General features: G+C 48.0%; 1 protein-coding gene and 1 long non-coding RNA gene across 3 annotated transcripts in view; one reads left to right on the plus strand and one right to left on the minus strand.

Moving 5' to 3' along the window:
* Positions 1–207: 207 nt before the first annotated feature.
* The window catches only part of Bcl2 (BCL2 apoptosis regulator), a 173,638-nt gene continuing 154,345 nt past the window's right edge, over positions 208–19,500 (minus strand). Inside the window, exons 2-3 of one of the 2 annotated variants that reach the window (XR_007980489.1) lie at positions 3,830–5,400; positions 208–1,442 (exon numbers count right to left, since the gene is read on the minus strand). Coding sequence is in view for 1 of the 2 variants with exons in the window: in XM_052200888.1 (XP_052056848.1) it covers positions 5,266–5,400 (135 nt within the window). In the remaining variant the exon portion in view is untranslated. Of the gene's footprint in view, positions 1,443–2,409; positions 5,401–19,500 lie in introns of those variants that run through there. The other variant, XM_052200888.1, reaches the window with a different exon arrangement.
* On the plus strand, positions 10,775–13,987 carry LOC127697622 (uncharacterized). The gene is made up of 2 exons (XR_007980490.1): positions 10,775–12,108; positions 12,265–13,987. It is a non-coding gene; the product is annotated as an uncharacterized LOC127697622 (long non-coding RNA).

Consider the following 19,500-nt stretch of genomic DNA (forward strand, 5'->3'; position numbering starts at 1 on the left):
ATGACTAGCAACCAAGAAACAAAGTGTTCCTTCAGAGGTAATGTTGCCTGTAAGGCAATCCCTTAGCCTGGTCTCCCAGGCCTTCGTTCGAATGTGCTCATGATGATCTTAGTGGCGTGTTAGGAAGGCTTTCCAAAGGCTTCTTGGATCATGGTGTGTGGCCGGTGCAGCCAGGTTAGCATGTTATAAACAGATCCAGAGGACAACTGATGCTGCACACTGTACTTTATTTTTCTTCAGACAAACATAGGGAGTTAATGGCAATGTAATGTTTTATAACAACACAAACAAAGTGCCATTATATGTAACGGTAGCCAACTGGAGACTTACTTTACCTTAACTATGCCAAGTACACTTATATAATTTTTTGTATGTACAGTGCTGTAGGTATCAGCCACGCCTAAAAGTATCAACCTGAAAAGCAGCCTATGGATAAAAGTATGAAAATCTTGATAACAAAGCTTTCAATACAAAACATTTATTTGTTACATTACTTCACTTAGACATAATTCCACTATGACTGAAGCCAAAGAAAAGCTTAGTTGAAAACCCAAGACGATATTATAATAAAGAACCCCCTCTCCAAAGGAAAGTATCTCCTAAAGGAAACTGAATCTGCCATCAATCCTTCAGATGTTATCTTGGAGGGGAGGATTTCCTCAAGGGAGCCAGCTGGAGGGCCCACTGCAGGTTCCCACTCGGGAAGGTACAGGCATTGCGGCGTAGCCACGTGGCGGGCACATTTAACATACCCAGGATTTCTCATTAGCTAGCTTTTCCTTCTTTTGTGACTCGTTTTGTCTTTTGTACTGGACTTGGTGCACAGAACACGGGCTTTAGGTTATTCTTCTTAGATATCCAGGAACAAGTGCTCAGGTAGCATTCTGCCCTGTACCTGGTTTTCTTCACGGCTGGTGAGATGCACAGTGCACAGATGTCTATAGAGGACTGAGTAATTCCCAGGCCGAGGCTGAGAGACTGCCACACAATCGTTTACCTAATTCAGTCTCACAGTGTTTTACTTAATTCAATCTTATCTAATTTCCTTCTACATTGTGTATAATAAGCAGTGAGAAACAGATGTCCCTACCAACTGGAAGGTTGTTGTTTAAATATCCCATTGGTTGAAATATCAAGCTTACTGTTTAAACACTCATTAGCCATATCCAACTTGAACCATATGCTATTGTTATGACCATAGTAAGCCAGACTTTGAACTGTGTCAGTGTCCCTGGAATCTAAATGTACCATAGAGCTTAAACATGATCTTGCTTCTTGCAAAAAGCTTTCGGAGGGACATACCGTGGACCCCCACACAGGTCCCTCAGCCCTCACAGTCTTGATTTTGCTGACGGCCTTCCCATCCTGGTCCGATCTTGGGAATGTTCCGCTTGTTTAAGAATTCTTCCTCTCTCCCACCTCATAACAAGTGTTCTTTGTCCCTATAATAATGGCATAGAAAAATCCCTGAAAGATCCAAATTGGGCAACAATACAGATCAGATTAGAGCCTTCGGGGGCCCGACAATGTAGAATTGTATTTCTTAAAAAGTGTGTGACCATATTTGTCTGAGCTGCAATAGACACCATAGAATAAGATCAGAAGAGAACTTCTGCGGCTCCTAATTTCCTTAGACTGCCTCATATTTCAACCTTTTCCTGTTATTTTTTCCTGATAGGGTAGGTGTACATTTCTAACCATAACTGATAAGAAAGTATAGAGACACCCGTCACTTCAAAGCACAGTTAGAGCTGAAGCTCACCTTTACGAGTCCAGGTTCCATTACGAGCACAGACTACTCACAATTCTGCCTATTCTGTTCAGTGTGGGACCCACACAAGTGGGTGCTGCCCCCCATTATCTACATTCAGTCCTGCTTATTATAATCCCTCTGGGTTTGTGAGTACTTCCCTGCTTTCCTCTTTCCTAGACATAGCAAAGCTCTTAGATGTCATAAATAAGAATGTGCCTGTGGAAAAATGGATGTATGTATGAATGAAGACCACACCCTAACATGCCGAGGCAAGCGAGCTGGGCGGGATGGGTTTTACATGAGCTACATGAAACTGCTCCCTTCACGCTGGCTCTCGTGGAAATCTCAAGCCTGCACAGGGGTTCACGCCCCGGCAATCACCGGGGACAGAACCGCCCTGTTTTCCTTCATCTCTCTTTCAGAGAGCCTGGGTGAGTACTGGGGCTCAGGAAGGCCTTGGACTGCTGCTCTACTCAACAGTGCTCTCTGAGGCTCGCAGCCCACTTCTGTCTGCTTGGCCTTGATTGATGGAGAGATTTCAAAGCTTACAGAGGAGGTGAGATTCAGGTGTGCAACCCTTCTCAAATAGGAACTACATGCAGATGCTCTGTTGCCTGATTGCCAAATAATTGGGATTTTTTTTTTTTAAAAAAAAAAAAGGAGGAAGAAAAAGGCTCGTCAAGGCAGATTCTATACACACTCTTTGCTTCTAACATGTTTTTAACAAGAAAAAAAAAATTGCATCACCAACTGCTTTTAGAGTGAGTGCAGCCACAATACTGTCCAGTTCTGGGGTTCAGTGACTGGGTGAATTTACCATTCAAATCAGAAAACAAACCCCACACCTGAAGGACTCCCATGAGCTTGTTCCTTTTTTTTTTTAAATGTATATACATTTTTTCAAATACTCTACAAATCCAAGTTTGAACAATAACAATGAAAACAAAAGAGAAACAGGTTTTATATTTAAAATGTCTGTGTTCTTCATCGTTACTTCAAAAAAGCAGCTTGAAGGAACCGGCCACTCGGTGTGGACTACAAACAACTCCTCCATTACAATGATCTTGGCGGGATAGCAGCACAGGGTTTGTTATTCCATAGTCATCATGTGGAGAATGTAAACCTTTCACAGGATAATATTTTGCTCAATAATCAGAATAACTTGAAAAGTTCTGATCATCCTGTTCTCTGAGACCTACTGGGGAGGTCTGTCTTTCCTGCTCTCTCCCTCTCTCTCTCTCCTCTCTCTCTTCTCTCTCTCTCTCTCTCTCTCTCTGCACAGAGAGGCAGGCCTGGGGGACTGGGGGAGGGGATGATAAGAGGACTCCTGATACATCTATGCTCAACAGGCCACACAAAGTGAAGGCCCAGCTGCCGTAGTCAGATCCTAACCCTTTGCTGTTTCCCATCTAGATTTCTAACTGAATGGACGTCACAGATTTAATCAAACATGCATGTAATCCTAGGTAACTTAGAGTTAAATGCTGAATCACCCAGGGACGAACGAGTAAACCTTGAAGAAACAAGGCCGAGTGGGCAACAGCTATATCCATCATGATACAGGCATGTACAGGCAGAGGGGTGAGCTCAGACAGCACAGCGGAGGGAGCGATCCAAGCCAGCTCTTCAGGCCCGCGCATCCATCCTAAGCTGGTCCTACCTTTTCAGAAATGCTTTTGAAGACTCAAGAGACAAATACCTCAAATGGAAAAAAAGTATCTTTTTTTTTGTTTGTTTGTGTAACTAACAAACATTCTAGAGGTCATAACTAAATACAGTTTAAACAATGCTGAGATGCATGGATTCGTCTTAAAGCAGCCTTTGAAATATCAACCACAGTAATAAACATTGAATGAAGCACATTCCAACGTTAATACAGATGAATGGTATATAGGGTGTGATAATGCCCCAAAGTGACTCCACAAATACCCCCATGCTAATTCTGAACTTGGGGGAAATGTGCTTCCCCTTCAGTAGCTGGAGATTTCACTCCTTTTGTTGTTATTCCTCTATAATTTTCCATCTTTTTTTTTCCGGCCCCAGGATGTACAGATAATCTCCACATTCCATACATACCTGAAACTTTTTATTCTCTGCCTCTGTCAGATTTTCAAAGCAAACCAAATTACGACAAGATACTGTTTTACATGTAAATCCATAGATACGGGTCATCGGCTCCATGAACCTGGCTTCAGTGCTTCCTTAGGATTTACGGCCAAAGTAACTCAAAGCCTTGCCTTCGATGCGACAGAGCTCTGCAGCGGGTACCTGTGGCTGCCGGAAGGGCCACGGGCTGCTTCTCTTGTGAGGTGGTCTCCCTGCCTGTTTTCTCCTCTCTACAGTGGCAACTGTCTTAGGAAGAGCAGCTCTCCTGCTCCAGACAGACCCAGCCTGTATGGCCTGGGGAAGCAGAGCCCAGTAAGTGAGTCCCCGTATTGCTCTTTCTTCCTGGGTAAGTCTGAGCTCTGAGGGCTTCCAGACACTCAGAGATCGGCGGCTCTGTTCCGAACCCTGTGAGGAGGCTCTGAGGACCACACTCGGGGCAGCTGCCCAGGCCGAGCTGCTCAGTCACGGGGAGGTTCTGCCCACGATGGTCTCCTTAAAGCAGGCACTTGCGGCTGCCTGGAGCACGAGGTGACCCCGTTCTTCCTGATGCTGAAGAAGTCGTCACACATCCACTTCCTAGAATCCAGAAGCCTTTGTTTCCTCCTCAGACAGAGTGAGTATTGGAGGAGGGGTGTGTGTATCCAAAATATATGATTATCTACAGTCAGGACTTAAGGTACTGGATGATATTGTATAAACTGCGGCACAATTGGTAGCTTAAAAAAATAATTTCCTATGGATTAAGGGCATTTTCCCATCACTGTCTTTCAGTAAGGACGTCTCAGCGGGTACCAAGTCCATCTGAAGTTTCCAGCCTTTGTCCTCCGACTGGGTATGTACCATGTGAGCCATATACAAAGTCCTCTCTCCAGTGCAAGAAGACCAGGCTTTCCTGTAGGCACCCGCTCCGTCCAGCATCCTGGCCCCAGGGCCAGTGTATAGAGATCACATTGGAGCCTTCTCCACAGCTTCTAGCAGCCAGACCACAGGCTTTCCCAGCAGCCAGGGTCCTGCACCATTTTCTCGTTAGATGGCGGGCCAGTCTGGCCAATATGGAAAACAGGTCCATGACCATAGGTGCAGGCCAACAGGTGGGGCCACGCATGCTTCTTGGCAATTCCTGGTAGGGTTTTCAAAGCCTGGAGTTTCAGTGGAACTGTCTTAAATAAATAAATCTTTTCTTCTCTAAATAATGTAAAAAATAAATGATATTTCCCTTTGGCAGTAAATAGCTGATTCGACCATTTGCCTGAACGTGTGTGTGTGTGTGTGTGTGTGTGTGTGTGTGTATTCTGCTTTAAAAAAAGATCACAACTTTGTTTCATGGTTACATCATTGATAATGCATATAATTTCTACTGCTTTAGTGAACCTTTTGCATATTTGTTTGGGGCAGGTCTGTGGACCTCACTTGTGGCCCAGGTATGCACCCAGAGAGATGCAGGCCCCAACCAGGGCCAGGCTGAGCAGGGTCTTCAGAGACAGCCAGGAGAAATCAAACAGAGGTCGCATGCTGGGGCCATACAGTTCCACAAAGGCATCCTGCAGAGGGGGGAGAGAAAGAAGGACAAAGAAAGAACATTAGCCACCAAGAGAGATCTCATAAGGCTTCCCCACCAGCAGGGCAGAGGCAGGGCACCGTGTGCCCGAGCATGCCAGGTAATGTCTGACATCAGAGGGGTCCCCACCAGCAGGGCAGAGGCAGGGCACCGTGTGCCTGAGCATGCCAGGTAATGTCTGACATCAGAGGGGAAGGCAAACTACTCCTTGGGGGCAATGACAGAAAGTGGACTAGAAGCTCTTACTGTACAAAGCACTTTGGGACAGGGCTCACCCTAGGTGACAGTGTGGAAGGCAATGGATAGGAGAGTGTTCAGGGTAAGTCAGTAAAGACACGGGAAAACTGGCAGTTTGGCGCTTTTTTTGTTTGCGTGGCCACTCATACAAACAATAATGCATAGCTCAGGCAATGCCTCTCACACATTTCCTTTCTATTGTGTGTTTGCTGCATCCTAGGAACTATAGTACACGCCTAACACACATTATCGTGTTTTGTTTTTAACAATCTTACAAAATCATTTTAGTTCTTCCTGTCCAGAAGACGGCAATCTCACCTGCCTGTTGTGATGGGCTGTCAGTCACAGGGCAGCTGTGAGGGAGTGAGAAGGGCAGGGTGTAACCGCCCAGATTGCAGGCTGCAGTTTTGATGGGGAGTCGCCCCAGCTCGCTTGTCGGAAGTCACTGAGTCGGGGGTAGTTAGGGGTTCAGGAATGTGTGCAGGGAGTGGTAGAGCCAGGATTTGAACCCAGATCCAAGTCTATGCCCTTTGCTCTGTGCTCTCTGGCACTGGCGTTGTGGCTGCGCACCACCACACCTAGCTCTTCACACAGTGCAGGGAGTTAAAAGCTTATCTTTATGCTTGTGAAGTAAGTGCTTTACCAGCCGAGCCATCTCTTCAGCCCTCACATGGTTTCGAGTTTGGCCTGCTTTCTTCACATGCTTATTAATCTATTCCTTCTACATGTAACTGCCTCTGAGGATTCTGAAGTAGTCTTAAAGGGGAGGGTGAACGCACGGCCAAAGGAGCTCCTCACGCTGCTAAGCATCTGTTTACACGGCTATTTTTCACAAGTGCATAGTATCCTGTACCTATAAATAACATTTTATGTTTTACACTGAATTGTAGCAATATTGAGATATTCTTTTGTGTATAAGGTGCTTAGCCATTCCTCTTTTAAAAAGAATAAGTTCCCAGAACTCTACTGACAATGCATCAACGTTGCTACCAATGCTTGTGATGGGATTGTGCTGAACTGCCCTTGTCCCCTCAGGGAGCCTTCTGACCAAAAGCACTGTTTGCAAAGCGGCCATGGTTTGAGGCCGTGGTTCATCTGAAGGACCATCTTGTCCTCCAGGGATGTTTGAAAATATCTGGTCCTCATCATTTGAGTCGAATGAGCTATATTGGCTGCAGTGGTTAGCTATCAGGAGTGTCACCATCCCATAAATCATGGGTAGCTTCTACTAGGAAGGATGACTCAGATCCAGCTACCAATGGTATGGAGGCTGGGAAGGTCTACTTTAGGACACCCTTAGACCAAGGGCCACAGAAGAACAAGCAGCTCAGGTGAACATCAATGATGTTGGGAGTTGCTGGTCCCAACAAATGTTGGGTAGCTCTGGAGGGGCTAGATCAGCTTTTGCCAGGAGGGGGCGCAGTGTGTATCGATTGTTGGGATGTCTACAATTGAGTTCCAGAAAAGACAGCAAAGGGTACAAACGAAATGTGTGCACACTTCTCTCAGTCATGGGTCAGGTTCAACCCTGATGGTCCCTGAAGAAGTAGCCTTCCCCGTCATGAGGAGGGAGCACCTGACATGGAGGAGGAAGACTTCGGCCACATCCAGTGGTCTCCTCCCACCTTTCTCATAGCCATGAGTGTGTGAGCTCCTCAAGGCCCAGTCAAAGATACCCTAGTTCTTCGGGGCATCTCTGATCCTGAACTCTACACTGAGAGGGTCAAGCTGTTTCTTGAATTCCTTCAGTTTTCTGTGGCAATATCTAAAACAAATTAAGCCACTGGTCCTGTGACCTTCCCAGTCATCCCGAGAAAGTGGCAGATGCAGAGACAATTCTGGGGGTGGGGGAGAGTAGTTTTTTCCCCCAGGTTGCTTAGTACATACAGCTAGGAGACTGAAGACATGTCTCACCCAGACCCCTCCCTCCCTGGAGCTGGGTAATTCCTTCATGCGGTCACCCCTTCTCACTAACAGTCTCAGACAGCATCCCAAGGGCCATTTCCCACGTGTATTGTAAAGAAAACCAACTTTCTGAGAGACAGGTGAGTTAAATTAGTACCTCGTGTCTGAAAGAGTGGAGGATGGGGCTATGAAGCCCCGAGAGTCTAGAAAGGCCTTGAAACTTGTCCAAGGATCTGGGTGACCCCCCCAGCTGTGAAAATTTATTAGTTTGTGTCCTTAAAAATTAAGGACACAACCCTGAACCTTATTTACCTCCCCATGGTCAAGCAATCGGTGGCTGTGAAGAATTCGTCTTTCAGTGTGGTTCCGGAGGGAGCAAACACAGTTGATGGACATGCGTCCTGTTGTCTGTCCTCCCTCCGTCTTGCCCTTCGATAGCTGTGCACAGCTCCACCTTCCTTTACCCTCCTCTGCATGGCTCCCCCTGCCTGTGCCCTCCCCTGGTAATGCCCATTTGCTCCTGCACAGAAGCTGCAGTCCAGCTCCCTGGAGAGCTGGCTTTAGTTCCGAAGACAGAAGCGGGAGTAGCCATACCTGCTTGTCCTGTGTAGATGCCTAGTCCATTAGTTTGTAGAACAGGGAAGAATCATGTAATTCCTGCAGATTGCCTGGGGCCCCAAAGTCCTGCCCCCTGTAATTCCAAAACACAAGGGGACCCTGTGTGCTCCAAACCGAACCTCTGAAGAGCCGTGTCTAGAGAAAAATCTTGCTTTCTCTCACACCCCAGTAGGGGAGATCTCTGAAGTGATTTGGACATTCTGTCATTATTTGTTCAAGTACGAGATCCATTTGAAGTGCTTATTGTTAAATAATAATAAATTTGTTTATTTATTATCTGTAAGCGCACTGTAGCTGTCTTCAGACACACCAGAAGAGGACATCAGATCTCATTACAAATGGCTGTGACCCACCATGTGGTTGCTGGGATTTGAACTCAGGACCTCTGGAAGAGCAGTCAGTGCTCTTAACCGCTGAGCCATCTCTCCAGCCCTATTTGCTTATTTTATGTATTAAAAACAACAAAGGGGCTGGAGAGATGGCTCATTGGTAAACTTGTATGCTGTTCTTGCAGAGGACCCAAGTTCAGATCCCAGTACTGAGGTTGGGCAGCTCACAACGGCCTGCAAATCCAGTTCCTGGGCACTCATCTCTACCCTCCGATTCTATTGTCTTCTGTGGCTTCTGGAACCTTCCTCCACCAGCTGTCCCCACTCTGCAGCGCCCGTTTCAGCTTCACCCCGTCTTCTGCGTCTTTTCCCTGGCATCCAGACGCTCTGATTTTCTCACACTGTCTGGGTGGCAGGCACATGACCCACCCTAGCTGCTATCTGCTTTCTTTTCCCTTCCAGACTGGCCGCCAGTCCCTCTCTTCGGTCTTTGTCACCTTCCTTTTACTGTAGTCTTGCTTATTTTCTCCCGTGCCTCTGAGACCGCCTCATGGTGGCCACACCTGCTGTGTGGCTAATTGCCAGCTTGTTTGTTAGGGAGCGTTGCACGGAGGTCTTTGGCGGCCACTCAAATCATTCATGTTCCTCATTCTTTGGGACCCCTCTTGTTTCCTGGAGAGTTTCCTTACTGTACCCCTCATGGCCACCTCTTCTCATAATGGTCTAGACATGTCCTTGATGCCCCTGGCTTCTGCCCGGATTACTGTCCCTCTCTTTGTCAGTCTCCTTCCTGTTCCCATCTTAGATGCCATGCCTGTGACAGAGTCTCTGAAGCCATTATATACACTTCTCTATTCTCATTCAAGCTGTCAGCTTCCATTCCAGTTGCTTTCTTGTGTGTGTTATACATGTATGTTCCACTAGGGTCTTCATGTGTGCATTCAAGTGCACACACACACACACACACACACACACGAAAGCCAGAAATTAATATTGGGTGTCTTCTTCCATTGCTCTCTGCCTTATTTTCTGAGACACAGACTGGATAAGTGGTGAGGTCCAGGAACCCGTCCACCTCTGCTTCCTTTGCTGGGATTACACATGCTTGATGCCATCCTAGGTTTTAGTGGATGCTAATGATTCAGGCCCCCTTGCATGTGTAGCTAGCACTGTGCTAACTGAGTCACCTCTTTAACCCCCCCCCCCCCCAGTTGCAGTCTACCATTGTTCCCTCCAGCAAGCCTGCCCCTCTTCCTGCCATCACGGTGCACATGCTACTGACTGTTAGGTTGGGTTTCCCCACTAACAAGCCCAAAGCCAAAGACTGGCTGATCGCAGCCTACCTGGGAGCTGAGCCCAGGCCACTTTAACCGAGGAGGAGGTGAGAGTAGGGAAAACGGCCAAGCTAGAGTCTCCTCTGCCAACAAGAGAGGCTCCATCCTTTTAGGGATTAACCCTGCTAGAGAAACCTAGGAACCAGAAGACTGTGTCTACGTTACACAGGTACAAGTACTATTAGCACTTCCAACCCACTGTGCATGCGTGAAGTGTCTCTCAAGCAGAGAGACAGGCTTCCTGTGTCGTGGAGCTGGAGGTGAACTTCGTTAACACTGCAGGGGAAAGGCCTGGGAGGAAGGGGTGATGGCCGCAACCCTGATGGCCACCAACACAAACTTCTGTCTTCATCGTTGCCTCTCACACGACTGTTGTGGCTTCCAACCCATGACCTCTGCCTCCAGTCTTGGGCTCCAAATTAAATAGGTTCCTCCCCGGAGCCAGAATGAGCCATCTAGTTACGAACCCATCACCTCCACACTGACTTTCTAAGACCAAGTTCTTCAAGTCCAAAGCATCCAGGCTCTGGCCCAGGCTGATTCTCAGCTTCTTCTGCTTTTCAGCAAACCCTTGCTCAATCAGAGACCCAGAAAAGCTGTTTTCAACACTAAGCTAAAGGAGTCCCTTGTCATTTATTTCCGTGACTGTCTCATCCAACCACTAGCATTGGAGCTGCAGGTTTGTATTTATTTCTCTCAGGATCTCTGGAGCAGGTGTCTGTCACCCACTAGCCATTCAACAAACACACATTAGTGGAAGAATCTGATTTTTTTGTTCACAAGACTTCCAAATCCAATCTAATGGACATCTTTAAGAGAAAGAGCACGTGAGGGCCAACTTGCTGGTCTCTGCAGCCAGCTCCAGTTCTTCCCATAGATAGGACGCTCAGCCAGCTCACAAGGGCGCTGCACGCCATCCACTCTCTGGTCAGCGTCTGTGCTGCACGGTTTGCTAAGCATGAGATCACTTCCACCTTCATCTCTGTGAACCTCCACGACGCAGGTATCCAGGGTAGCATTTGACGGCTTGCCCTCCGCTGGGGAGACCTGTAGTGTCTTACCCACACTGCGAAGAGGTGCCTATAAAATGCTCTCCACAGGTAAACTCAGAACAATCCAGGCCATTGAGGTCTTTGCTACATAAAACTATTTTATGTAGCTCCGTGAAGGCTATTTCTGGACATTCAGGAAGACACAGAAGCTCGGTGCTTCTGAGTTGTAGGAGACATGCGAATCATTCCCAACATTGTCTCTTCGTTGATACCAAGCTCAAGAAGATGCCAGTGAGGGAAGGGCTAAAGGCGACAGCACGAACAGCAGCCAGCAGCGAGCCCGGATGTGCTCCCCGAGGACAAGGAAGCCGTGATTGTCTTGACATCAGGTTTGGCTCTGAGCAAAAGCAGAAGCAGGCGCTCACGAGGAAGCGGAGGCTTTTTTCTACCTGAGTGGAGCAGCTGGTGAGGAAGTGACTCCATTTCCTTCTCATCGTTCGGCTGGGCAGGATTTCCTCTGCAGCCGCGTGTGCTACATGGGCCCTGAGGGTTCCCTCTGCAGACCAGGCTAGCTCTGCCAGAGGCTTGCTTGCATCTGTGCCCTGCGACTCTGCTCCTTGAACCTTCTTTATTCTCCCAAAACACTGATTTCAGGTTTGAGAGAAAAGGAAAGGGGGAAAAAAAAACCAGCGGTGTGAACATCAGGCCGAAGGCCGCACAGCTGCCTGGCCTTGGGTGGTAGAGGGACACGCACGTGAGAAGCGCCACTCTTCCTCCTCAGGGCCTCCATGGCCTGGTCAATGCAACTCAATCTTGGAGAGGCTCTGGTCCCAGAAGGCAGGGCTCTTTGAAGGATAGGCCAAAGACATGCCTACAACAAAACCTAATCTAAGCATCATTTGGTTGTAACTTGAAACCCGCTGGACCACTGACAAGAGATGAGAAGCCCATATACAACAATAGATCTTGCCTGCCTGCAGTGGGTTGGGCCACAGAAGCCTGGGATTTATTTTGTTATGAAAATGTATGTAGGACACAAATGAGCTGGTGGGTCTCGGAGCCAAAGAGGGCGCAAGGTGGGAATCGTGAAGACCGGCTCATTTCTTGAGCAGAACAGTTTGACGGTAACAAAGGTATCTGTGAGGGACTAGCAATCACGCAGCCAGAAGACTGGTCAAAGGGCACCAGGTCAAAGGGTACTCAGACATATCCAGCTGCTACAGGAGTCTCAAACCCAGAGATGGCCAAAGCCCCGGGCGGAACCTGCCTGGGTGAGGTATGACCTGGGGAGAAGCTGGTGCTGTGCATCAGCTATGCAAATCCTGCAGGGAGGGCAGCCACCCACCTGTAGCTCAAGTCCTCCTGCACGGGGGTATGGAAGGCACGCATGGAAATGGGTATCGGGTAACAGCTATGTCTTTCCATTCACCAGGTTGATGACAAAAGGGACTGAAGGCTCGATCGGCACCCAGCTTTGGTATCTATCTCATCACAAGCCTGCGAGTTCATTTCGACACCAAACAGGATTTTGTGGACAGCACTAAGAAGTCTTTAAACATGATTTATCTCTATCGTATAATTTCTTGGTAATGTTCTAAAAACACAGGGTAGCTTTAATGGGCATAAGTTTTCTTAGTCCACTCAAAGCTTTTGGTACGTGTAGGCTTACTGATCCTGTCGGGTCTTGGCCAGGGGACTTACAGCTCCCTGCAGGGCTTCAGGCGGAAGCACTTGTGTCGGTTGTTTTGTTAGTGTGCTAAGGTACCTGGCTGGAAGAGAGAACGGGTTTCTTTGGACACCTGAGTGGAGGATGCTGTCCTTCATGACGGGAAGGCGTGTCCACAGCGGCAGAAGGGTGAAGCTGCTTGCTACAGCCTGGCAGAGCAGGAAGCAGAGATGAGGGACCTCCGGAGTGGGCTGGCTTAGAACTTTGGAGGCCCGCCTCCTGATAAGCCCCGCCTCTTAAAGGTTCTCCAACCTCCCCAAACAGCCCCACCCACTGGAAACAAAATGCTCAAACAGATGAGTTTCTGGGGGCTTTAAACCATTGTACATTTAAACCAGAGTAGCCTTTTTTATTTTTTTAAGGCGGTTCCACCCACTCTGCCCTCAGCAACCTGCGTTCTAGGGCTGTGGCCCTGGAAAGGGTTCTCCATTTCACTTTCTGCATTCAACTTTGGCCAGAGCCCTTCCTGGAATGTGATCATTTCTAGCTTTGGATTTACGACATGTTATTTTTGGGGGAGAATATCAGTTTCCGTTATTGTACTATGTAAGAAAGTATGACGTGCATGAATCTTACTACAATTGGATCATAAAAAGATAGCCAGCCAAGCCAAAGGCTTTGAGTGGACATTCCACTAAACAACCCTGATGTGACCAATAAGAACAGGAAAATACACTTCAGATTATTAGTTGTTAGGGAACTGAGGCGAAACTACCATAAGCTGGCACCTCAGAACTCCTAAGGTGGCTGCAATTCTTAAAGTGGACAGTAACAAGTGTTGATGACGGCGTAGAGTGTTGGAGCCTTCACGTGGCACTGGGAATATAAAAGGCTGTGGCCACGGAAGAAAAGTTTGATGGTCCTCTAAACAGCGAGCTACCGCATGAACCAAGAGTTCAGTATATAATCAATATAACTGACAGCATGTGCTAGTATAAAACTGCACATGAATATTCACATCAGCAGTATTTGAAACAGCCAAAGAGAAGACATAATCCAGCTATCTGCTAACTGATAAACAGACAAAATACGGCGTGCCTACCCAGTGCAATATTATTATCCATAAAAGGAATGAGGCTCTGCTATGTGTTATGTGCCAGGTGAGCCTTGAAGCGGAGCTAAACATGAAAGGTGTGGCATAGAGGTTCACATGCAGTACAGTTCTTCTTATAGGAAATGTCCCAAAGAGGTATGCTTTAGAGACAGAAATCAGATGAATGGTCGTCAGGAGTTAGGGAGAGGGAGGACTGTGGAGTAACTGTCAATGTGCACAGAAGTCCTTTTAGATTGATAAAAAGATGTGTTCTGGAATTAATTAGTGTAATAATTGTAACACCTTTTGAATATTTAAAAAAACAATGAATTGATCATTGCAAGTCATAGGGATTTCATGGCATATGGGCTATATTTAAAAAAAAAAAAACAACAACTACATTTCGTCCAATCCATGAGAAGGACAGTTAACAATTCTACATGGAATTGGGCAGAGTATCTGCTTCTCTAGCTCTTGACAGTGGCGTGCGGACTAGGGAGGTTCCTTTCATCCTGACTGTCTCCCCCACTGTTATCCAAGCAAACTGTAGCAGGACGGTTCAATCGGCAGACTGGTTCTGGGTAAGGATTCAGACCAACTGAGCATCCATGCCTCACTGTGAGGCGAGAGGCTCATATTTGTGCAGGCCTTACATTTCCTTCCTCTGCAAACTGTTGCACTACCTGGGCATGCACGGTCAAGATCTTCTCTGATTCTTGTGCATCCTTGGGGATGTGGCTTATGATGTGCTGGTGCACGCCAGAGTATATGTTAGTATAACGTGTCACGTGATAACCTCCAGCCTCCTCTCAGAGCGCTCCATCTGCACTGCACTCTGCTCTCACGGGCCCCTGCTGGCCTCAGCTCCCCAGGCTCGGCTCCCTCTGCCAGGTTCTCTGACCCTGTGGTGTAGGAGAAGGTCCTGTGTCTCTGGTGCGTCTCTGGCCTCTTCCCCAGCCTCCCCACACCCCATATTTCTATAGCATACCATTCCTTTGTTTTCAAGAGATGGGGCCTTACTGTGCTATGTAGGCTGGTCTCTAGTCAGGTCAAGTGGCCTTCCCACCCTAGTGCCCCAAGTAGCTGAGATCACAGGCATTCGCTCTTGTGCCTGGCCTTCGTGCTAATTTTAATTAGTGTGCCTAATTAAAGACAGTGTGCCTCAGTTTGGGAGAAACGTGTGGAGCTCTGCTTGTCCTGGGGACCAGATGGGATCCTCCATGTCTCACGTGCAGTTTAGCATTTGGGGAGACCCGCCACTGTGGGTCTTGGGCTCTGTGGCTACTGGGTGGCCCTCGCCTCCTTGTCTCTTGGCTTCAGCCCACCTGCCCCAGTCTCTACCCTTGTATATTAGAGTGAGCATAAGTGCGGATACTCCACAGACCCAGAGGTGGCTGGTAACACTCACCCGGTAGGTCATTCCAACTTGGGCCATACACGCATGTCCCGCTGTGCTTGCCGTGTGGCCTGTGAACACGTGGCATGGCCGAGCATGTCACGGCAAGAGTTAATTCATGAAGATATGCCAAAAATGGGAACCGAAAGCACACGCTTAGGAAGTTCTACAGCTTGGCCTAATCGCTGTCATCAGTAGACCCCTGCTTGGCGGGGGCAGGGGAGAGAGGGGGCTCTTCATTGATTAAACAGGGAGGACCGGAGCGGGGAGCCGAATGTTTGATTTTCCACATGTTTAAATAAGCAAGTGCTGACTGAGGCTGGTGGGCGGACATACAAAGAACCCACGTTTCCTAGTGGGGATTTGCTGAAAATGAGTTCAACCCTGGGGTGGGCTACGTTCCAGGAAGGAGCTTAAAGGAGATGCTATGCCCAGAGGAGAATCTGCTGGGCACTGGCAGCTCCTAGCCATGCCTGGCCTGGCAAGGGCCTCTTAAGACTGGGTGTCTTTTTCTGGAAGCTGCGTGCCGTATTGACTCTATAGAAGACCGACAGCACCTGGAACAGCTGTCACAGACCAGCTGTGGCTTCCACGGGGTGGGCTCTTCCTACAGTTTTGGTCTGGGACAAGTAAGTCTCACACTCTTCTGAAAGCTCACAATGTTCTAGCAGCCCACTGCAAAACACCCCTTAAGACATGACAAGTCTCAACCTGCTCCCAGCCTCCTATTCTTCGGCCCAGGGAACCATTCATTCAGTCTGTGACAGTCAAAATGACAGAGGTGGCCCATAGGAGACGGTTTCCATCCATGCCACCAATCCAGCCATGAGTAAAATCAAGGGTGATTACGTCTTCTCTGTCTCAGCAGGGGCTGACAGACGGTGGGAGACTCAGCTCCATGAGGGTGCGCTCAGGAAAATCTGCTTTTGTTTTGTAGTTTATGATTTAGCTCAGTTCACCTGGAAAGACTCAGCATGAATAAAACCAGATGCATTTCAAGGCACACTGGCTGGCTCTCTGACAAGCCTCTTCCTTCCTCAGATGGTCTTCCCGAGGCCAGAAAGGGCAGCCTGCTCTAACGCAAGGAAAATGCAGAGTCTCTGCTGCTGACAACAGCTGTCCGTAATGGAGTATGCGGACACTGGGCGGGGTCAAGGCTACAGTCCTGGATTCAACCTCATTAACACAGGATGAGATATGCTGGCGTGGCCATTTACAGAGCAGATCTTGGTCAGTGTGCAGTCTCTTGCCAGAACTAGAAGGCCAGATATGGAGGGGGGAGAGAAGGATGGAGGAAAGGGGAGGGGAGAAAGATGGATGGGTGACTGAAATCTTCTCCATCCGCAGAACCTCTAGGGCACGTTGACGGATGACTGACCTAAGGTCACTCTCCTGCAGTGAAGTGAGTCTGCTGTGGACATGAGCAAAGTCAGGGAACCACGTGGGTGCACCCGTTGTACAAAGGCCCCCCAGTGTGAGGGGTGCTCCTGGGTATTTACTAGAGTGACTGTTCCTGTCCTCTTGTATTCTGTAGCATGAAGCTTGCCCAATGCCTATAGAAGGTCTGCATGTATTCGCTGATTAGACTAAAATGAGAGTTGAGTCATGTCTCTGGGCCTATGTGCTCCAGTGATTCCTCAGTCAGAGCCGAAAGTTCTTGAGCTGGACTGGCATGTCAGTTGTCAACAGCCGAGTTTCTACTTGAGACTTTCCGGTAACCCCATCTACTGAAACCACGATGCTGGACTGCTAAAGTAGCAGCCAGGGAAGCGATATTTACCAAATGTCTTTGTGCACAACATTGTATTAGTACTTTAGGGGAAGCCTGTGACCACGGCTTTGTGTGACAGTGAACCGGTACAGTAATGCTACACTCATCACACACATCAATTCTTCCACATGTGCCCACTCAAGAGCATTCACCCTAAAGGCATCAGAGGTTCAGGTTTGGGTAGGTGACGGCATTAGTGGGGGACACTAGGTCTATCAAATTGTTCTTTTCAGTGAGGAGCACCTTGGCTAATTTTATATCCATGTACAACATAGTTTTCATAAGAAAACTGGTGGAAACTTTGGAAGTTCTTATTTCGTGGAGGCTTTTTGCAGAGAGAAGCCTGCTTCTACTCCCTTTGATCTATCTTTGGAATCTGAGTCAAGCAACCCAGAGGGAGTCAGAGCACACACCAAAGCATTTATCTAGTGTCTACTTCTAGCCAGACACTAAATCTGAGATGTGGAGTGAGAACTCCGCCAGGCCCCTTAGAGTAGCCTTTATAAACAACAGGAGACAAGAGACTAACATCAGAAAGGCCCCTCAGCTTGACCCAGGTTACAGTGAGATTTGAATCTAAGGCCACACAAGCACTACAGATAGAAGTGCTTCTTCAACTACACTGGGTTTCTCCTGTTGGAGGGAAAAACAATGTACAAGAACCAGAACATTGGAGATGCATAACAGATGGAGCTAGAGGGGCTCGAGACTCACCAAGCATTGAGAGGCTTTAAGGTGAGCTGTCGAGGGTGCATAGGAGGCGAAGGACCCAATGCCTTACGGACTTTCAAAGAGAGTTGGGTAAGTAGGTCAGTGCTAGCGTTGCCTAGCATGCATAAGGCCTTAGGGTCAATCCCTAGTACTGAGGGGAAAAAGTCAAGTAGAGAGAGCTGAGGATGTTCAGGATATGGAATCAACTCAGGGGGTTGGGATTGTCCCAAAACCAGCCAGCTGATGTCCGCAGCCAAGCAGAGATGAATCATCCTTTGAGGCTGCATTATCAGAGAAAGGACCCTGTGACCACGGGAAACCACAAGTCATGGGGCCTCCCGTGCGTACCGCAGAACTAGATCCCACGGGAATGTGTGTGATGCACTCTGGACTCTTCTGAGGCCGTGGTCTGGCCCTGTTGGCTCATACCACGCGTCACCTTGCACCTCAAGACTGTTTACGCTGATAGAGACTCCAATCCCAAAGGAGAGATGCTTTCCATGTAGTTCAGGGAAAGCCCTCCCGCTACAGAGCTGCTTCACAGGGAATTCTGGAATGTGAAGGAGAACAAAATTTCCCTGAGTCACAAAAGCAAATCCCACCTGAGACTTGTTTGAATACTAAAACAGCTGGCCCATGAGCCTGTGGACTGACAACTGATTTTATTCCTTTCTGAGGCTCCATTCAGCTATTCTGAAGAGTGAAAGGAATCGTGCCCGCAATGTAAGGAACCAGTGACAATTTCTATTCTAAAAGGCCCAAAAGAAGACATGTGGAGGGCTGCCCTTCCACAGTTCAGACCCAGCTAGTAGCCTTAGTTCTGGAAATGTAGCCCCCAGATGAGGAAGTCTACTCTCCTGAAACACTACTCTGTATTTTTTATTGTTATGCAAAGGTGTTTAAATCCCTAAGACCCTAGGCAAACATCCTCACAAGACCCTGCCTATATTCATGGATCACTCCCTAGGTCTGTTTCTGAAAGGCTGGAGTTTTGTGGAGCCGGTCTGTGATTCCTAATGAGCCATCTCTGTAGTTGCATGTGTGTTGGAACATGTTCAGCACAAGGTCTCTAATGCACCCAATTGAGGGGGAAAATGGGAAGCTGAGTTTGGGGCCAGCACATATTGGTACGTAGACAGTGGCCATGAGTTCCACCCCACCTCTGCACTGGGGTGATGGGGGTCTGAATCCCCCTCTGTGGGCTATTCCTGACCCAACAGACAGGTGTAGGGCACACAGTGGAAGCTAGATGAAGAGACACAAGCCGGTCCTCGGAGGCCTCCAGACTCGGCCTTCCCAGGCTCTGCCAGCACTCAGATGGGACACTGCTTAGCCACCGCATGTCCCTCCCCTGGGTTCCTTTCCAGTCTCTTCCTCTGGCTGAATTTTGCCTTGTTTTTCCATTCCATCCTTGACTCAAATTTTAAACAAAAGTTTGCTTCTCTATTTTGATTTTTTTCACATATTTTTCTATTTGGATCTGCTCTGACATTAGCAGGAGACATTAGCAATTCTCCACCCCTCTTCATCTAAAAGAATAAAATACTGGCTGCTTGACACAGGTAAGATCTCTTTAGACCCAAGATTTGCTGAGTCCTACCTCCCTGGGACATCAGCCATCAGCCCTCTTCCAGATAAGAAGACCCTGGCAGTGGGTACTGGCATAGAACTCGGGTTGTGCCTGATGCCTCCCACGCTCGACAGCCCAGAAAGTGGTGCCATGTGAGGCATGTAGTGCTAAGCATTATGGGTACCTGTTGACAGTGGAAGTCTGACACGATGCTGAGCCTGCAGACCAGGCTCGGCCTGCCAGAGGCTTATTGTACAGCTGCCTTCAACCTTCACAGAGTTAAATGTTGGTGCTGGAATTAACTGAGAGGGATTTGTGTTGGATAAAGGAGAGTAACAAAACAGGCTACGTCTTAATGTTTTCTTGGTGTGTTTCATTCCTGATACATTCTTGAAATTGTAACTCTTATAATTTTATGTGATTTTCTGTTTGAACCTGAAGGATCAGTTAAATGTCTTTGG

This window comes from Apodemus sylvaticus, chromosome 12 (assembly GCF_947179515.1).
Source record: "Apodemus sylvaticus chromosome 12, mApoSyl1.1, whole genome shotgun sequence".
NCBI lineage: Eukaryota > Metazoa > Chordata > Mammalia > Rodentia > Muridae > Apodemus > Apodemus sylvaticus.